The sequence below is a fragment of the Alosa pseudoharengus genome, unplaced genomic scaffold, assembly GCF_046254945.1.
Source record: "Alosa pseudoharengus isolate Yale_2024_CS ecotype anadromous, Long Island Sound unplaced genomic scaffold, YU_APseudo_1.1 YU_APseudo_1.1_scf_21, whole genome shotgun sequence".
In the NCBI taxonomy this organism is placed as follows: Eukaryota; Metazoa; Chordata; class Actinopteri; order Clupeiformes; family Clupeidae; genus Alosa; species Alosa pseudoharengus.
In genome coordinates this window covers 31,422,518-31,438,460 of record NW_027468674.1, presented here as the reverse complement: position 1 = coordinate 31,438,460, position 15,943 = coordinate 31,422,518, and the positions used below count along the sequence as shown (strand labels likewise).

Genomic DNA, 15,943 nt, shown 5'->3' with positions numbered 1-15,943 from the left:
CGCACACACACACACACACACACACACACACTCTTACACAAGACTTGCTGAATATTTCATAGTGCCGTTGGCCAGGGACTGCTCTTTATAGAGAGCAAAAGACAGAATAATTCCGTTTTGGTCTTTGGGTTTGTCTTCATTTTTCAACCAAATGCACAGGCTCTACATTCCTTCCCTCTGACGTCTACGTTCTTTCCCCCTATGCACAACAAAACTGTATGCAGATTGGGTTAACTCAGTTGCCCACTCAGATGTTTCCATACATGATTTTGAGGATTCAGCTCCCTCTGCTGGTTAAACACGGAGCAGCAAATACTACATACTTCTGCTTCATGCATAGGAGTCTCGTCAATAGACCTTTGAAGTTCGCCTACAAAAAAGATCCAAAACGGCCATCTTTGCCCATATAAGGAGATCCGGTTGTTAATTGAAGCTAACTACCTATGGCAAATTGCATTGCAAGTTAGCTCTGGAGTAGCAAAAATCTAAGTGTGCCGCCTTCACTTACCGGAGATCACAGTATCCACTCGAAGGCAGAGGACAAAAGTGTGTTCAGGAAAACGTCTGCATTTCAGACTTTTTCATCCCCACAAGACTTTAACAGGTGCGATTATTCAAAATCCCCATGTTATTTTCCCATAGGAAAAATCGCCAGATACCGGATGTCAAAGATGGCAGCTTTTTTGTAGGCGAACTTCAGAGGTCTATTAGCTCTTATCACAAAAACTGCCCAGCCTGACAGAACTAGATAGAGATAGATACATAGATAGATAGATATAGATAGATAGATATACTTTAATTATCCCACAGGGAAATTCAGTTGTTTCAGCAGCCTTAAGAACATAGCAAGCACACACACACACACATAGTCCACATACATAAACAAGAAATTACTTTCACCCACAAGACATAGCATATGATAGCCGTCAAGGTACCATACACATCCAAGTACCAAAGTGTAACTGCCTAATAATAACTAGGACTAAAAGAAAGTGATGTTTTTAAAACATGTGAAGGGTTCAGATGCAAAAGCCTCTAAATGCCACCTATGTCAAAAATGAGATAAAGATGGTGAGGGGATGCTCTCCACACATAGTATACGCTAATCAAATAATTTAACTTCTAAACCCACTAAATACCACTCTCTTCCTGGTCTGAAATATCGATTTATAGGCAAAAACCTATACGAGCCTGAATTTAAATGCTCATTTAACCCATTTACTAAAATGCCTGCTAAAAACGCCTATAGAATCCTATGGCATTCTAGACTAAATAACTTTATTTCCTGAGGGTTTTCTGAAAACATACTAAAAATTGTCAGCGTCTACCAAAATTTAATATCTAAGCCTCTGTAGCACCTAAAAACATGAAATAAAAAGCATGCTGCGCTACGCAGCATCCAGCGGGAGGGTCAATGTTGCACTACGCATCATCCAGCGGGACGGTCAATGTTGCGTCATGCAGCATCCAGCGCGAATGGGTTAAAAGAAAAGTAGTCAGACGGATTTAGAGGGTTTTGCATCTGAACTCTTCATGTTTAAAAATACAACAGTAAACCCACTTAGCTATTAAAGAGGCCGTCAATCCTGCAGCTGGGGCACCACTCTGCATGTTTGAACTCATCTGAGATGAACACATGACTAAGGGTACATCCACACTAGTGAATCAAAATGACTGTAAATCACACTGATTTCAGACAGGTGCTCAAGTCATGTACAAACTGGGTTTCCACCTGATCATTCATCGTTCATACATTTTAAGGGCATTCTTGAAAATGCAAGTAGAGGAAATGAAAGTCTCGATGTTCTACTGTGCTATGCGAATTAAAAAGAAAGACCATGCTGCTTAAAGCAAGAATTTTGAACATGTGGGTTCAAAATGTAAAGGTAGCCTATACTATGCAGCTTGAGGTATTTTTGACAACTCTAGAGCTCCCCATAGAGTCGTGATATACAGCGCAACCGAAAAGTTTTCAGACCCTTTCAAGTTTTCCACATTTTGTTATTTTTCAGACTGATCCTAAAATGGATTCAATTCATTTTTTCTCTCATCAATCTACACACAATACTCCAACACTACTTCATCTCCTCAAAGTTTAAACCTACTCACCTCCACCCATCATAGACCCATCTAATAGTAACTAAACGTCATTTCCCCCTCTAATATGTTTGCCTGTGTAGTAATACACAGCATCACTGCTATTCTGCCGCACTCAATTTTCTGACCATATGAATGTCCACATGTCTGTTGTTTCGTTGGTTTAAGAATACAGTTGCAAAACAATGGTAATGATGATAATAAAATTAGATGTATTAAGATGTATTGAGAAGCATTAAATGTATTAACTTAAAGCATATGCTGTGGTCCATTTGATCCTCCACCACCCACCCCTGAAACTGTAAATGTGAAAAGCATATTTTGTTCTGTCTCATGTCAAACATTAGTATCATTGAGCAATATTTAGACAGAGAAAGCATCAACCAGTTCACAACGGAGGAAAAGCCTGACTTGATCTGGCATTCTTGTCAGAGTTCATGCCATTGGCATCTGATAGGGGTTCCTCCACAGGTCCAAAAACACTGTGCTGGACCGCTGACAATAGTATACACCAGTTGGCCCCGACTTATCCTGGTCTACCAACACATTAACAATAGCCAAGAAATCTGCTGCGAGTCAAAAAGTGCCACTGAGTCTACCATCACATGCAGCATCACTATGGTACTCTGGCTGTGCCAACCTGAACAAGACCCTTCAGTGCATCATTAAAACAGCAAATAGAATCACTCACTCACCGCTTCTAACAATGGAAGGAATCCACCGGACCCACCTCCACACCCCCTACATGGACCCCCTCCCGTCAGTGCTTAGGCCCACCGCGCATCATCGTAATTAAGATGAATTCACGTTGGCAGTTCTCAGATATCAATGTTTTTTTCTCAGACCATTTTTTTTTCTAGAGGGATTGACAGCTATTTATACCACTCTTGTGACATATAACTGTTAGTTATGGGGACCCTATTTATATGTTGTTGTTTTTTGCATTGTGTTTACATTCAGATGTTACAACATGGCTACAAGGTGAGTTAGAAGTAAAAAAAAATACCTGCAACTTATTACATTTCTTTATTTATTGTTATTTATAGAACTAAGGCCTGCTGGGAATGGGGAAATGTGTTTATCCAATGATCTTATTTCCTGTCATTCGTGATAACATTACGTTGTGAAGCTACTTCTGGATGTGTTAGCTTCGTTATAATAATCAGCAATGCAATCAACAATTAGTAAGCATAAAAGTGGCACACAGAAGAGAAAAGAAAGACGAGAACTTGAGGAGACTAAATCCAAATGAATGAAATGAAATATATATATATATATTTTTTAAAAAACCTCAAATGTTGCTGCTGGTGTTGATGCTAGCAATGCACCAGGGCCCAGCACCGCTACGTACGCCACTGCTCTGCAGTAGATCTACTTCAGCTGGAAGTAGTCATGGTTAATTCTGACTATATAAGGCTCAGATAAAATAAAATGCTCAGACTTTTAGTCGACTGAAACTTGACTCGACTAAAAAGAGTATGAACGTGACTAAAACGAATAAAAACTAAAATGACAGCTTGACACAAATACTAGACTAAAAAACTAAAATTAAATCAGGCCCGCTGAAAACAGCACTACTCAGCACCCTTCTTCCTCCTCACGCTCCTCATCGGCATATCCCCCTGCTTACTAAGACACAACAATGCAATTGCCACAAGCTATAATGAGTACCACCACAAGATAGATTATGGGCTGCCGGAACCCCCGGAAGGAGCTCTAAGGGAAACAGAGGAAGTGATTTATGAAATACAACAACACGAAAATACAAATGGTCTCATTTAGCAATCCTACTATTTGATATCTTTGAAAATCGACTGGAAAAATAAGCTAAGAAATAGCCACGCATTAATAATTATGGGCAAGATGACCAAGGGATGCTACAAGACATCTCTACAGGACATAAAGTGGGCATCATTATCGTGGGCAAAATCCTGGCAGAAGAATTGAAAAAGTTGTGTTGACTTACCAATGTTTTGGAATTTACTGGGGCGAGAGGCCCCATCGCCCCAGACAGCTCGGCAGGCATACTTTCCAGGCTGGTCATAGATGAGTCTGCTTGTCTTCTCCTCACGCCATGTAAGTTCCATAGCATTGGGTTTCTGATGGTACCAATAGAAGCTTGAATTAGTTGGACATTTAGAACAGGTACACAGTAGAGCTGAGGCGTCCATTTTAATGACGGCCGTTGGTGGACGAGCTGCGAAAGACACCAAATCACATGTGTTAAGCCCGGCTGTGCCTTCTGGGAACCGGTTTGACTTTTTCATCTGGAGGTGAACCATATCTTAACATTCTAAAACCAGTCCCCAACTTGACAAAAGCACCTCTGCATATTGCAAAATATACTGAGACACAAGCATATAGGTTCATGCATTTAGGTGAGGTATCTCTGATAATTAATATTTGAGGATCTGAGGGCACATTTTCCTTTAAGGTTCCATGAGGTTTTATGAAAGTGCAGGGCTCTCAAGTTTTGAAGTTTGCAAGGAGTGAGACTTTGTTTCTCAGGGGGAGGGGGCGTGGCATTGGCACAGTGCCACGCCCCCTCCCTCCTGATCGAAGTACATGAAAGTCCTATGTCTAAAGATTAACAATCTTTGCTACGTCTGCTTGAACTACTCGTGGCGCCATGCCCCCTCCCCCCGATCAACAGACCCACCCTCCCCATGTCCCATCGACCCAGCTTCATGAGAGAGCACAAATTCCATTATTTCAAACACACTCTTGAACAGTGGTGGTTCTGTCCGTGTGTGTGTGTGTGTGTGTGTGTGTGTGTGTGTGTATGTGTGTGTGTGTGTGTTTATGAGTGATGTGTGTTGTAAGTGTTTGTGGCAGATTTTGATGCCTTGATGACTGATACTGGGGGCTCCCATTTAAAGCACTGTGGTTCAATGTCAGCCATTTTCACAGTCATGAGGAATATTCTTGTTTGCAGTAACAGCCAAATTTTTTTTTTAAAAATGGGTCGGTAGGTAGGTCAATATTTTTTTTTTTTCAAGATTCAAAGTAAAAAAAAAGTACAATTTTGGTCATGGTGATTACGTAGGTATGAATTTAAACAAATGTGCATATTGTGACGTAACTGACTGGGTCCTCAACCCGTGCCTTCAGGCGCATCACTGCATACCTCAATCTGATGCAGGTTATGTAGACCAGCCTTTCTCAAACTTCTTTGACCTGAGGCCCAGTCATGGCAGACTTTGGGGTCATAGGGCTCATCTACACGTACCCAACCCCACTCCCTCCCAATCAAATTGTCATTATCATTATCACAATCATTATTATGCCTATATTGTTATACATGCACTTTCACTTAAATGTTTTGTGACATGCACATCAGAGGACTGCTTTACTAATGTAAGATATAATTAGTTTCATTGCTTTTGCATGATTGCATGATGCTTGCATAAGAAAATAAATACTTCTCAAAACAGCAACAATCATATGGGTGCTATTGTTTTGGGATGTTTCCCTCATGCAAGCATCATACATTGGTAGGAAATGGAGAAAAAAAAAATACATGTTTTTTACTGTAATGAAGTTTAATTTGATAGAAAGAAGGCTACAATAGCTTTTGGCCACGTTATATTCAAATTTGACTATATAATACTCAGTGCTATACAGTGTATTTTATATATGGCCATGTATGACTGGTGCGGTGTTGCATTCACATAGCCTACCTTAAGTTTCGTCTCCCTCGGTTTTCAACCTAACTTTCTCCTTGTCGTCCAGTGACTGACAAAGACTTGAGCAAATTGCCTATTCAATAAAATGATATAGGCTAATGGGGACCTAGCAATATATCGGTATGACCCTACTTATATGACTACATATGACACGATTTCTGTCCAGCAGTCCGAAATAGGGGACATGAGCAAAAAAAAATCTAAAGTTTAGTTTCATGTGCTCACCTGAAACTTTCATGTGCTCACGTGAAACTTTCATGTGCGCACATAGAAGTCCGAGTCCCTGACCAAAACGGTCTCGAGTCCAAGACCGGACTCGAGTAGGCTACTACAGCCCTGACTACAATAATATCAATAGCCTACATTTGAAACAAATTATTGTTCAAAGTCTTATTGATGAATTTAACATCATTTTATTTCATTGTGTCTGATGCCGATGTGTTGATATGAAGTGAGCAGCAGGTGTTGCAGGTTGCCTGGGACTGTTTTTGATGTGACGCCCCGCCCGCTCAAATCGTATGAAACGATGAGCGGCTGCCAAAACTTTACCGATTGTCCCGTCTGCCGCTGGTACGACCGGAATACCGGCCACCACCATGGACACCATAACTGGGCACACGTCGTCTGACAGTAGGCCTAATGCTGGAGGAGGGGGAGGTTCCCCCGAAGAACACCACAGGGAGCTTTGAGGGGTCACGTTATATTGCAGTCTGTATGGGTGGGCATAGAAAGGGGCATCACCACATTGATCTTGATGACAGCACTGCATACATTCTTGAGAGGGCAGCGACCAAACTGGTGCTTGAGATTGTGTTGGCTTCTGCGTCAGGATCACGGCTTCTCCGCTGCCCAGGTCACAGGATTTTGAAGACAGTATTTGTGGCGCAGATGATGTTGGTCCAAACACTGGTCCTAGACAAGAATTAGTATTATGCATGACTCTACAGCCTACAAAGTCGGAGTGATTGATTTTTCCTGCAGCTTCATACAAGATAGGTTTAGTTATAGCTCTCTAGTTTAGAATGAACTGCAATGCACTCCAGATGAAATTGATGCCGAAATATTCCATTGTACAAGGCCTATATTTAGGCCGACTTACTGTTGGAGTTAGGGTCCGTAAATAAATAAGACATTTAAAAGTCAGTGTCTAGTGTGCAAGCAGATGATCAAATTGTTTTGATAAAGTATCCTGGTATTGGTTTTTTTTTAATCAAAGATCTTAGAGGGGAGCGCTTTAGAATATTTGCTTTTCATATTCTAATATTACAAATCAACATTCTGGCGCCACTGTTGCCATGACAACTGCATCTGTATAAACACTTAAGGACATGGACTCAAAGACACTTCAACACAAAATGATCCTACATAAATATTTTGTTAAAATCTTCTAGAAGTATTAATTTATATATTTTATGAGAAAGTAGTGTCTGTATGCTGCTGCCCATGCAACCTAGCCTACTGAAAAAAGAGAGACCAGAGGCAGATGCAGTTTGCCGTTTTTGCCAAAAGTCTTGTAGACAGTTATTTGTGAGGAAATGTAGAGATGATGGTCCACAATATTCCTGTCAATTGTACTAATCTTAGCTTGGTGTTTGCTTCACATTTGTTTAAAATATAAACAAATGCAATAAACCGCTGAAATAGAGTATAAATAGGCAAGAAGTATTGCCAGCGAATATGCAAACAATTTAATGTGTCTCATGTTGCGAATCCAACACATTTAGAGGACAGCTGACACTGTCATGTCCCGCTGTTCAAGTGAACAGTCCAGTGGTACACACAGCAGTGTTGGAGGACAAACCTTCTCTACTTTTGCTCAATACACTGCTGGTACATTGATGAAAGACTGGTACAGCAGAAAAAAACAATGCATCATGTATTTCAATTTGATTTATTTCTCTCTATTTTTATTTCGGATATCATCTTTACAGAATTTTACTTGAAAATCTATAATTCCCCAAACAATAAGTGTTACATCTACAATACTGATCTTAGCCTTTATACATGTGTCCTTCACAATGGTAATAAACTTCACTTTACAATTCAATCCTTCATTACAATGAGATTATGTGTTTATATTTGCTTATTAGCTGTTTTTGTTTTGTTTTTTGTTTGTTTGTGTATTTGGATGGCAGGTTGAGTTCTCCAGTAGTGAGCTCTGTACTTGCATCTTTGGAAGCTAAGGTGTGAGTCCACAAAAGAACAAGTTCATTTATTCGCATATTTACATCATATATTTATAACTGAACAGAATGTGGAGTGCGTGTGAGAGTGTGCACGCTCAGAGTGACTCAACATAAGATGGAAGTGGCACACACACACACACACACACACACTCCTGTCAGAGCAAGAAAGCTGAGTGAGGAACCAGGCTTTGAGCCTTTTGCGCACACTCTTTGGTTGCCATGGAAACAGACTTGTTGAAGATTTCATTTTTTTTTCTCTTCATTTTCTTCTTCATTAAAGTGCATCAGGTGTAACCCTGTGGTCCTCTGCAAGACCCCTAACCTTAAGCCACAATGGACACATCCTCCACAGCCCAACCAATCAAGGGCTCAGGATTAAACCATTTAGGTGGGAGCAAGGGGTAGGCCCAATGAGTGCAGAAGTGCAAAACCAGTGATCTAAAGGGTGTCAGGACAAGAGCACTCTCACATGGGAGACTCCGTTTGAACAATAGCATTCCCAGACATGAACAAATAGGGGGTTAATTCCCTCATCATTATTCCTGTCTGCTTGATACAGACAAGGAAATAAGTTCCCTCAGAGCACAGAAAGCCAGGGCTTTTGAAACTGGCGGTCAGCCTGACCAAGCCACATGGTTCAAAGAATAAATATCTACACATTATCAACAAGCATGTGATGTGTGGCATTCTGTGGAGAACACGCCACACAGGAATGCAGTCATCCCAGAGGAAGACAAAATTAACAAAACAAAACAAAAAACCTTTTCATTCCTTCTTACTTTTCTACAAAAATTACCTACAGTACAGTCAGCATTTAGAAAACAAACTTTACAGGCAGAAGTCAGTTTGAACCAAGGCCTTTGAGAGGTCAGCTTCAGAGAGAGCCAGGTGGTGGTGGGGTGGCAGGCTGAGAGACTGAGTGTGCAGAGCCTTTTGGTTGGGCTGGGCACTTTCCACAGCTGAGAGCAGATTCCTTCACAACTCCCCAGACACACACACACACACACACAAAAACATTTGTTGTGTGTGTGTGCATGTTTATGTACATATACAGTTCTCCAGACACAGAGTTGTGTCGTTCCTTCATTTCCAAATCTACACACATCTTCAGAGAACAGTTAGAGTCCTGTTGTTCCCATCTCCAACGAAGCAAGAGAAATGGAATGAGAACCGAGGCTGACCACTCTCTGTAAGTGTCTCTTCATCAGTTGAGCGCACCATTGTTTGTTTTCCTCTCAGGCTGTGCAGTCAGAGACCTCACTTCCTTTCACTCAGCAGAACTACACAGGATTGAAACTACACTACCCACAAGCCTATGCTTTTGTCTATGCAACAGCATTGAAGCAGTCGTCTGGGTGGGTTGGCTAGGTGTGCTGTTGGTTTCTGTATGTCAGCTAGCCATCAGCTTGATCCCTTGAATTCCGCTTCATTGCAATAAATAAATATATATTTTTAAAAAAATCAGAAGACCAGTGCATGAACATGACATAATGACAGGTGATCTTTTTTGAATAATAACATAATCAATCATCTGGAACCTCCTTCAAAGATAAACAAACAAACGAATAAACAAACACACAAGCACTCTGACAACCTCTACCCTCAGGACCTCTCCGTCTCTCCTAAGAGGTCCCTCACGTGGGTGGAATGGTGTGACTGATTCAACCGGGATTAATATTAACACTGCAAACAGAATTGACGGTGTGCGAGGAGATGTGTGTGACTGACATTTTTGCACTTTTGCAGTGTGCCTGAAATCACACACAACACTGCTTGAATGCTTCATGTGGGATAAAGTGGAAACTCTTAATAGCAGCCAGTGCTACAGCAGTGTGATGAAGGGGGGCTTGATATCTATTCATAAAAACTATATGGATGTATTGCACTTCCATGCAAGGCACAGTCACAAGACACACTTACTCACACACACACACACATACAGAGTGAGAGAGAGGAAACTAAGGCCCCTCAGCCCAAAACAAAGGGACGTCAAAGGAACCAGCATTCGGTCTCACAGACACACACACACACACACACACACAGACAGACAGACGCGCGCACGATGGCTTTGACAGTTAACACTCGTCTTCAGTAATATGTGATAATGTTTAAGTTCATCCGTCTCCACAGTTTTAATCTCTTTGTGTCCTCCACGTCCAGTGAAACCAGTATGCTCTGACTGTCTCTGTGTAGAGCAGGTGGCCATGGCACGCTACAGTGCGACCAGGGCGTCTACTTGACCTCCAGGATAGAGGGGTTGGACTCCATGATAGCAACGATGATGCGGTCGATGTAATCCTGTAGTCTGAAGTTAATCTCCTTCTGCTTATGGATGGCTTCCATCAACTGCACACACAAACACATAGGATTTCAATGGGTGCTACGGATTGAACATGCAAGGAAGAGCCCATGAATGTGTGTATGTTTGTGTGTTCGCAGAGTGTGTGTTCTCACCTCGCTGCGGGATACGGAGTTGATCTCAGCGGCAAGCGACTCCGAGAAGGACTCCGACACCAGGCTTTTGGCTCCCTGGATACTCAGATTAATAATCTGTCCATTCAGCTCATCGTTCTGCTCCTTCAGACTGCGGTTATCCTACAGATGATAAAGAGATAAAGATTAAGAGCTACTACTGACAAACATCCCCAAACCAGAGTCATCTAACCAATACTGAATTCACCAAGCCCAGAGTCATCTAACCAATACTGAATTCACCAAGACCAGAGTCATCTAACCAATACTGAATTCACCAAGACCAGACCAATACTGAATTCACCAAGACCAGAGTCATCTAACCAATACTGAATTCACTCTCATGGTTCAAGCTCATGGTTGCTGTGATAGTAGGTTACATTTTGTTTAGACTATTGAGTCTGCTTTAGAATAATGTAAATGCATGTTCAACCCTAAAGGCTTGCTTTTCTCTCAGACCATGTTGCGTGCGCTTCACCTAGGCAGTGTGTGTGTGTGTGTGTGTGTGTGCGTGCGTGCGTACCTGTTTGAGCCTGCGGATCTCCTGCTCCAGCTCGTGCTCTCGCGTGCGTGTGTTGTACTCCTGGAGGCCGGCGCTGGGGGAGCGGCCTCTCTTGGCCTCCATCTCCAGCTTGAAGAGCTGCAGGTGCTCCAGCTGTTTACGTAAGTCCTCAATCAGCTACACACACACACACACACACACACACACACACACACACACACACACACACACACACACAGAGAGGAAGAGTTAACACTCAAGTAAATACACTGTTAGGAAGACAGAGAATGCTTAATCATACAGACACACATGGATGATTTCACTCACATATACAATCTGACAAAAGATTAAAGGAAGATAGTGTATATATATATATGATACACACTTATCAGGTGCCAATAGTAATAGAAAGCCATTTGTAGAGTACATACATCCACCCTTATCTGCTAAGGAGGAGGCAGTTATCTCCTAAACAGGACTGTACCACCATGTGGTGTAGAGTTCTTTTACAGCAATCTCCACCTCTGTGGCTTAGAGGTGTCCGTGACCTTTCACCCCTCACCTCCTGCATGCACTCCTTCTCCTTCTGGTTGTTGTGGCGTTCGTGGCTCAGTTTGTCTGTCATTTTCCTGCGAGAGTCCAGCTCCTCGTTCAGCCGCTCCGACATGTCTTCCACCTCGTCCTGAAGCTTACGCTTCTCCTGCGAGAAACAGAGGGAGAGGAAGCACAGGGTTAATCATGGATGCAGGAGATGCAGGACTTCAAATCTTGAAAACGTACAACAAAAAACATTATGAAATAGCTAAAATCAATAGAACAATGACAGTAAAACCATGAAACTAAAACAAGTAGCAGTGGTGGTTACAAGTAGTGGCAGTGTTATTGTTTGATAGCACTTTTGGTAAATGAAAGGTGTGCACCTCTTGACCTTTGGACCATGTCACCCTACTGGTTAAAGTTACATTGTGAAGTACACACACACACACACACACACACACACACACACACACACACACACACACACACACACACACACACACACACACACACACACACACATCTGTGCCAGTACTGCAATTGAGGAAAAACTGTCAAAAGTGGCCATCAGGTAAGAGAGGAAGCGAGTGTGTCTCACCTCTTCCAGTCTCTCAATGTTGGCTCTTAGGCAGGGAACACATGATCTCAGCTCACTGTTTTCCTCATCTAGCTGTTGCAACCTGTAACAAATGTACACACAGTCAAATCACACACACTGATAAACTGCACACCCACAGTTAAAGGGCCATGACACAGTATGTAAAAGACAAACAAAGGAAACCGATTGGCACAGGCTGCAATTCCGTTTCCCACCACAAGGTGGCAGTTCATAGCTCAACTACAAACTAGTCAACAGGTTTGCGAATGATACTGTTACTCATGGCCTTGTACCCTAAGATAATGCTGATATTTATTTCTCTCGGTCTCTCTCTCATACACATACACACACACACACACACCCAGTTTATAGCCTCCAGGCCCTGGCAACAACCACAAAAACACACACACACACACAAAGCCAGAGTGCTGACCTGGCCTGAAGGTTCTCGATCTCCAGGTCCCTCTCGCGCTGCAGCTTGGCCATGGCGTCACGGTGCTTGCGCGTGTGCGTGTGCAGCGTGTCGTCGGCACGCAGCTCCTGCTCCTTGAGCTGCTCCTCCAGCGCGTTGGCCCGGTGCACCAGCGTCAGGTTCTCCTGCCGCAAGCGGCTGTGCTGCTCCTCGCTCAGCACCGAGTCCTGCTCCAGCTCACACACGCGGCGCTCCAGCAGCAGCATCTGACACACACACACACACACACACACACACACACACACACACACACACACACACACACACACACACACACACACACACACACACACACAGGCAGTTATACATGAGGCATATACATCTTTGAGATTAAGCCACATGAGTGATTTTGTTTTGGTCTAAGTATGAGACTGATTGTTTCCAGCTAGCCAAGATGTAAGTGTACAAATGTAAGTAGTACAAGGCAGTAAATGGTGAAAAAGCTTTAAAGGTACATATTTTCCCATCATTATCAATTGGGCCATTTGTCTTGTGTTTGTGACCATTGGTTGGCAGATTTGTGGTTAGCGTGCTTTTTAAAGTTAATTTGAGTAGGGGCTTCTGAATGTGTTTTTACCTTGGATTTTGGCACAAGGGATTATAACATGTAATCCTGTGTATTAGTGTAATGCAGACCTGCCATACAGCATACTACAGATTGGAACAGCATTCACCCTATTCATGGGCACTATTGCCTGTGTTGTTAGACCAGAGGGGTGGAGATGGTACCTTGTCAGTGATATCGGTGTCTGTGAGGTCCAGCAGGCCATGGCTCAGGTCTCCCATCCCCTCCAGACCCAGGGCACTGTTCTGCAGTAGCCTGGCAACGAACAGAGAGAGAGAGGATGTGAACACACACACACACACACACACATACACACACACAACTTCCCACACACACGCCATCTACATGCAAACACAGGAAGAAGAGTTCTCCTCCACAAATGTTACACATGTTCTTTTTTTCAGTGCTAGGAATGAAATGTCTCACCTCGCTGCTTTCTTGCTGGACAGCCGCTTGCCGGAGCTGACGAGACAAAAACAACACGCGGCGTCAGGAAGAGTGATGGAGAGAGGAAGAGAGGACAGGAAGGAGAGGCCGAGACCACGTCCCCTGCTCCCTGCCCCGCAACACACAACCTGTGCATTCCACACGCATATGCGCACACACACACACAGTAAGCACACTAAACCCTCTATATGTGCCACACAGCAGAATCCCGCTGTTTGTCAGGTTAATGCCATGTCAGCTTGTAAAACCTACCTTTTTTGATATTAATACAATTAGAACACTACTTCTAAAAAAAAAACACTCTCAAATGAATGTCATTGGTTGTTTTACTAATATACCGATTGTTGGCTTCACAAATGAAGGTCTTCTGTTATGGTTCAGCTGGGACTTTAAAACTACCCAGAATGCACTGCAGGCATTCTGAGAGTCCCGAGAGTCCTCCATGGGTGCCGATAGTGGGAGGGTGGCACCGAGGCAGACTGGCACACAGGTGGCAGTTGGTGTATGAGACTAACGGATGGCACAGGGCCACTGCAATGAGATGATGACTAATGATTATGTGTGTGTGTGTGTGTGTGTGTTCTGCTAGTTTACAGATCATCTTAATGTCCTTCTGTTCATCTCACATTTTCCTCCCTCATAAACACACAGAGAGAAATGTTGCAGTGCCCCCTCGACCAGTAACTTCACTCTACATGGTCACTGTTTGTCTCATGAGGAGTGAACACTTCTGGCTTTGGTGAAACCTGGAGAGGGCTCTTTGAATAAACCTTTGGAAAAATCAGTTTGGACCTTAACGTTCCACACAACTTCAGCAGAACAGTAAAACCTTTAATTGGTCTGCTATGGAGACAAGACAATGAACCCTCTATTAAAGGTTCCATCATACCATATGTGCTTCAGTCTCTCACTCTACTGTAACAGCATGCTACACACACCACACACACATAAACACACACACACACACACACACACACACACACACACACACACACACACACACACACACACACACACACACACACACACACACATAATCACACACACGCTTCAATACAGTGCAGATTCATGTTGAGCACTGTTGTGAGGCGTAGTGTGTCAGTACTGTCCACACCAACACACTATCTCACCACAACACAACACTTCACAGCACGACACCACACTATGCCAAACCACACACCCACACACACACCGCACGACCTGCGTGTGTGTTACCTATTCATCTCGAGCAGGTGCAGGCGGGTGGACAGGTCCTCCAGCCTGCTGATCTGCTTGTGGCAGTGGCTGCAGAAGAAGTCCAGCGCCTCGGACTGCAGCAGGGCCTGCAGGCTGGCCGGCACATCGCCGCCACTGAGGCCCGGCCCAGCCCACACACACCACGCGCAGGACAAGGGCAGCGAACAGGGGAGGAGTGAGAGAGAGGGAGTGAGAGAGAGGGAGGGAGGAAAGGAGGGATGCAGGGAGAAGAAGGTGGAGGAGGGAAGCATGGAGACCAAGGAAAGGGGAAAAAAAGAGAGGGAAGACATTTAAAAATGTGTTTGTGTCCATCACAGAGGAAAAAGAGGGACAGAGAGTTCGTGAGAAATCAAGTAGTATTCTGTCAGACATGCAGGAGAGGCAGATTTGGGGAGAAAGGTCAAAGGTGAAAGTTGAAAGGTTAAAAGTGTCGTTTAAGGAGTGCAGACTGAAGTGCTGTGCAGTGGATGTGCTGTGTGTGGAGCAGAATATGGAACAGCTTTGGCTAGACTGGACTAGACTGGACTTATAACACACTACTGATAGACATACACTACACATACTAAGACACTACTCCTGTGTGTGTGTGTGTGTGTGTGTGTGTGTGTGTGTGTGTGTGTATGTGTGTCTGTGTGCGTGTGTGTATGTATATATTTCGGGGGATGGACTTTGCCTTCTCTTTATTTCAACTCTTGGATCATTATAAATTCAGAGTACTTGGCACTGACTTCAGGGCAAGTCTTGGGACATTCTATTACATAACTCATTTAGTATGCGTGTGGGTCGATGTGTGTGTGTGAAAGAAAGAGAGGTGGGGGTAGGCTGTGCTGGCCCGGGGAAAAGAGCAATCTGCTGTGTCAGGCCTGTTCATCTCACTTTAACACAGCGTGAAGGACAGTCAGGCTGAACAAAAAACAGGTGTGTGTGTGTGTGTGTGTGTTAAATGGGGTTGAACAAAGATAATACATATTAACTGGCTCATGTGGCAAAGCAGAGACAGTGAAAAGATAAATGCAGGGTTATTGGACTGTTTCGGAGATGGGAAGTGAAGACGTGTATACTTGTTCTCCCTCTCCCCCCTCTCACAAAATCTCTCTCTTTCACACACACACACACACACACACACACACACACAAGCAACCAGT

General features: G+C 43.4%; 1 protein-coding gene across 4 annotated transcripts in view; it reads right to left on the bottom strand.

The window, feature by feature from the left end:
- Positions 1-9,446: 9,446 nt before the first annotated feature.
- Positions 9,447-15,943, bottom strand: part of rab11fip3 (RAB11 family interacting protein 3 (class II)) — a 28,478-nt gene continuing 21,981 nt past the window's right edge. For 3 of the 4 annotated variants that reach the window (XM_076298619.1, XM_076298620.1, XM_076298622.1), the window contains 8 exons: positions 13,542-13,577; positions 13,280-13,370; positions 12,512-12,756; positions 12,079-12,160; positions 11,506-11,643; positions 10,965-11,120; positions 10,424-10,564; positions 9,447-10,315 (listed from right to left, as the gene is read on the bottom strand). In XM_076298619.1, the coding sequence (XP_076154734.1) occupies positions 10,202-10,315; positions 10,424-10,564; positions 10,965-11,120; positions 11,506-11,643; positions 12,079-12,160; positions 12,512-12,756; positions 13,280-13,370; positions 13,542-13,577 (1,003 nt within the window). In that variant the 3' untranslated portion in view covers positions 9,447-10,201. The other variant, XM_076298621.1, reaches the window with a different exon arrangement.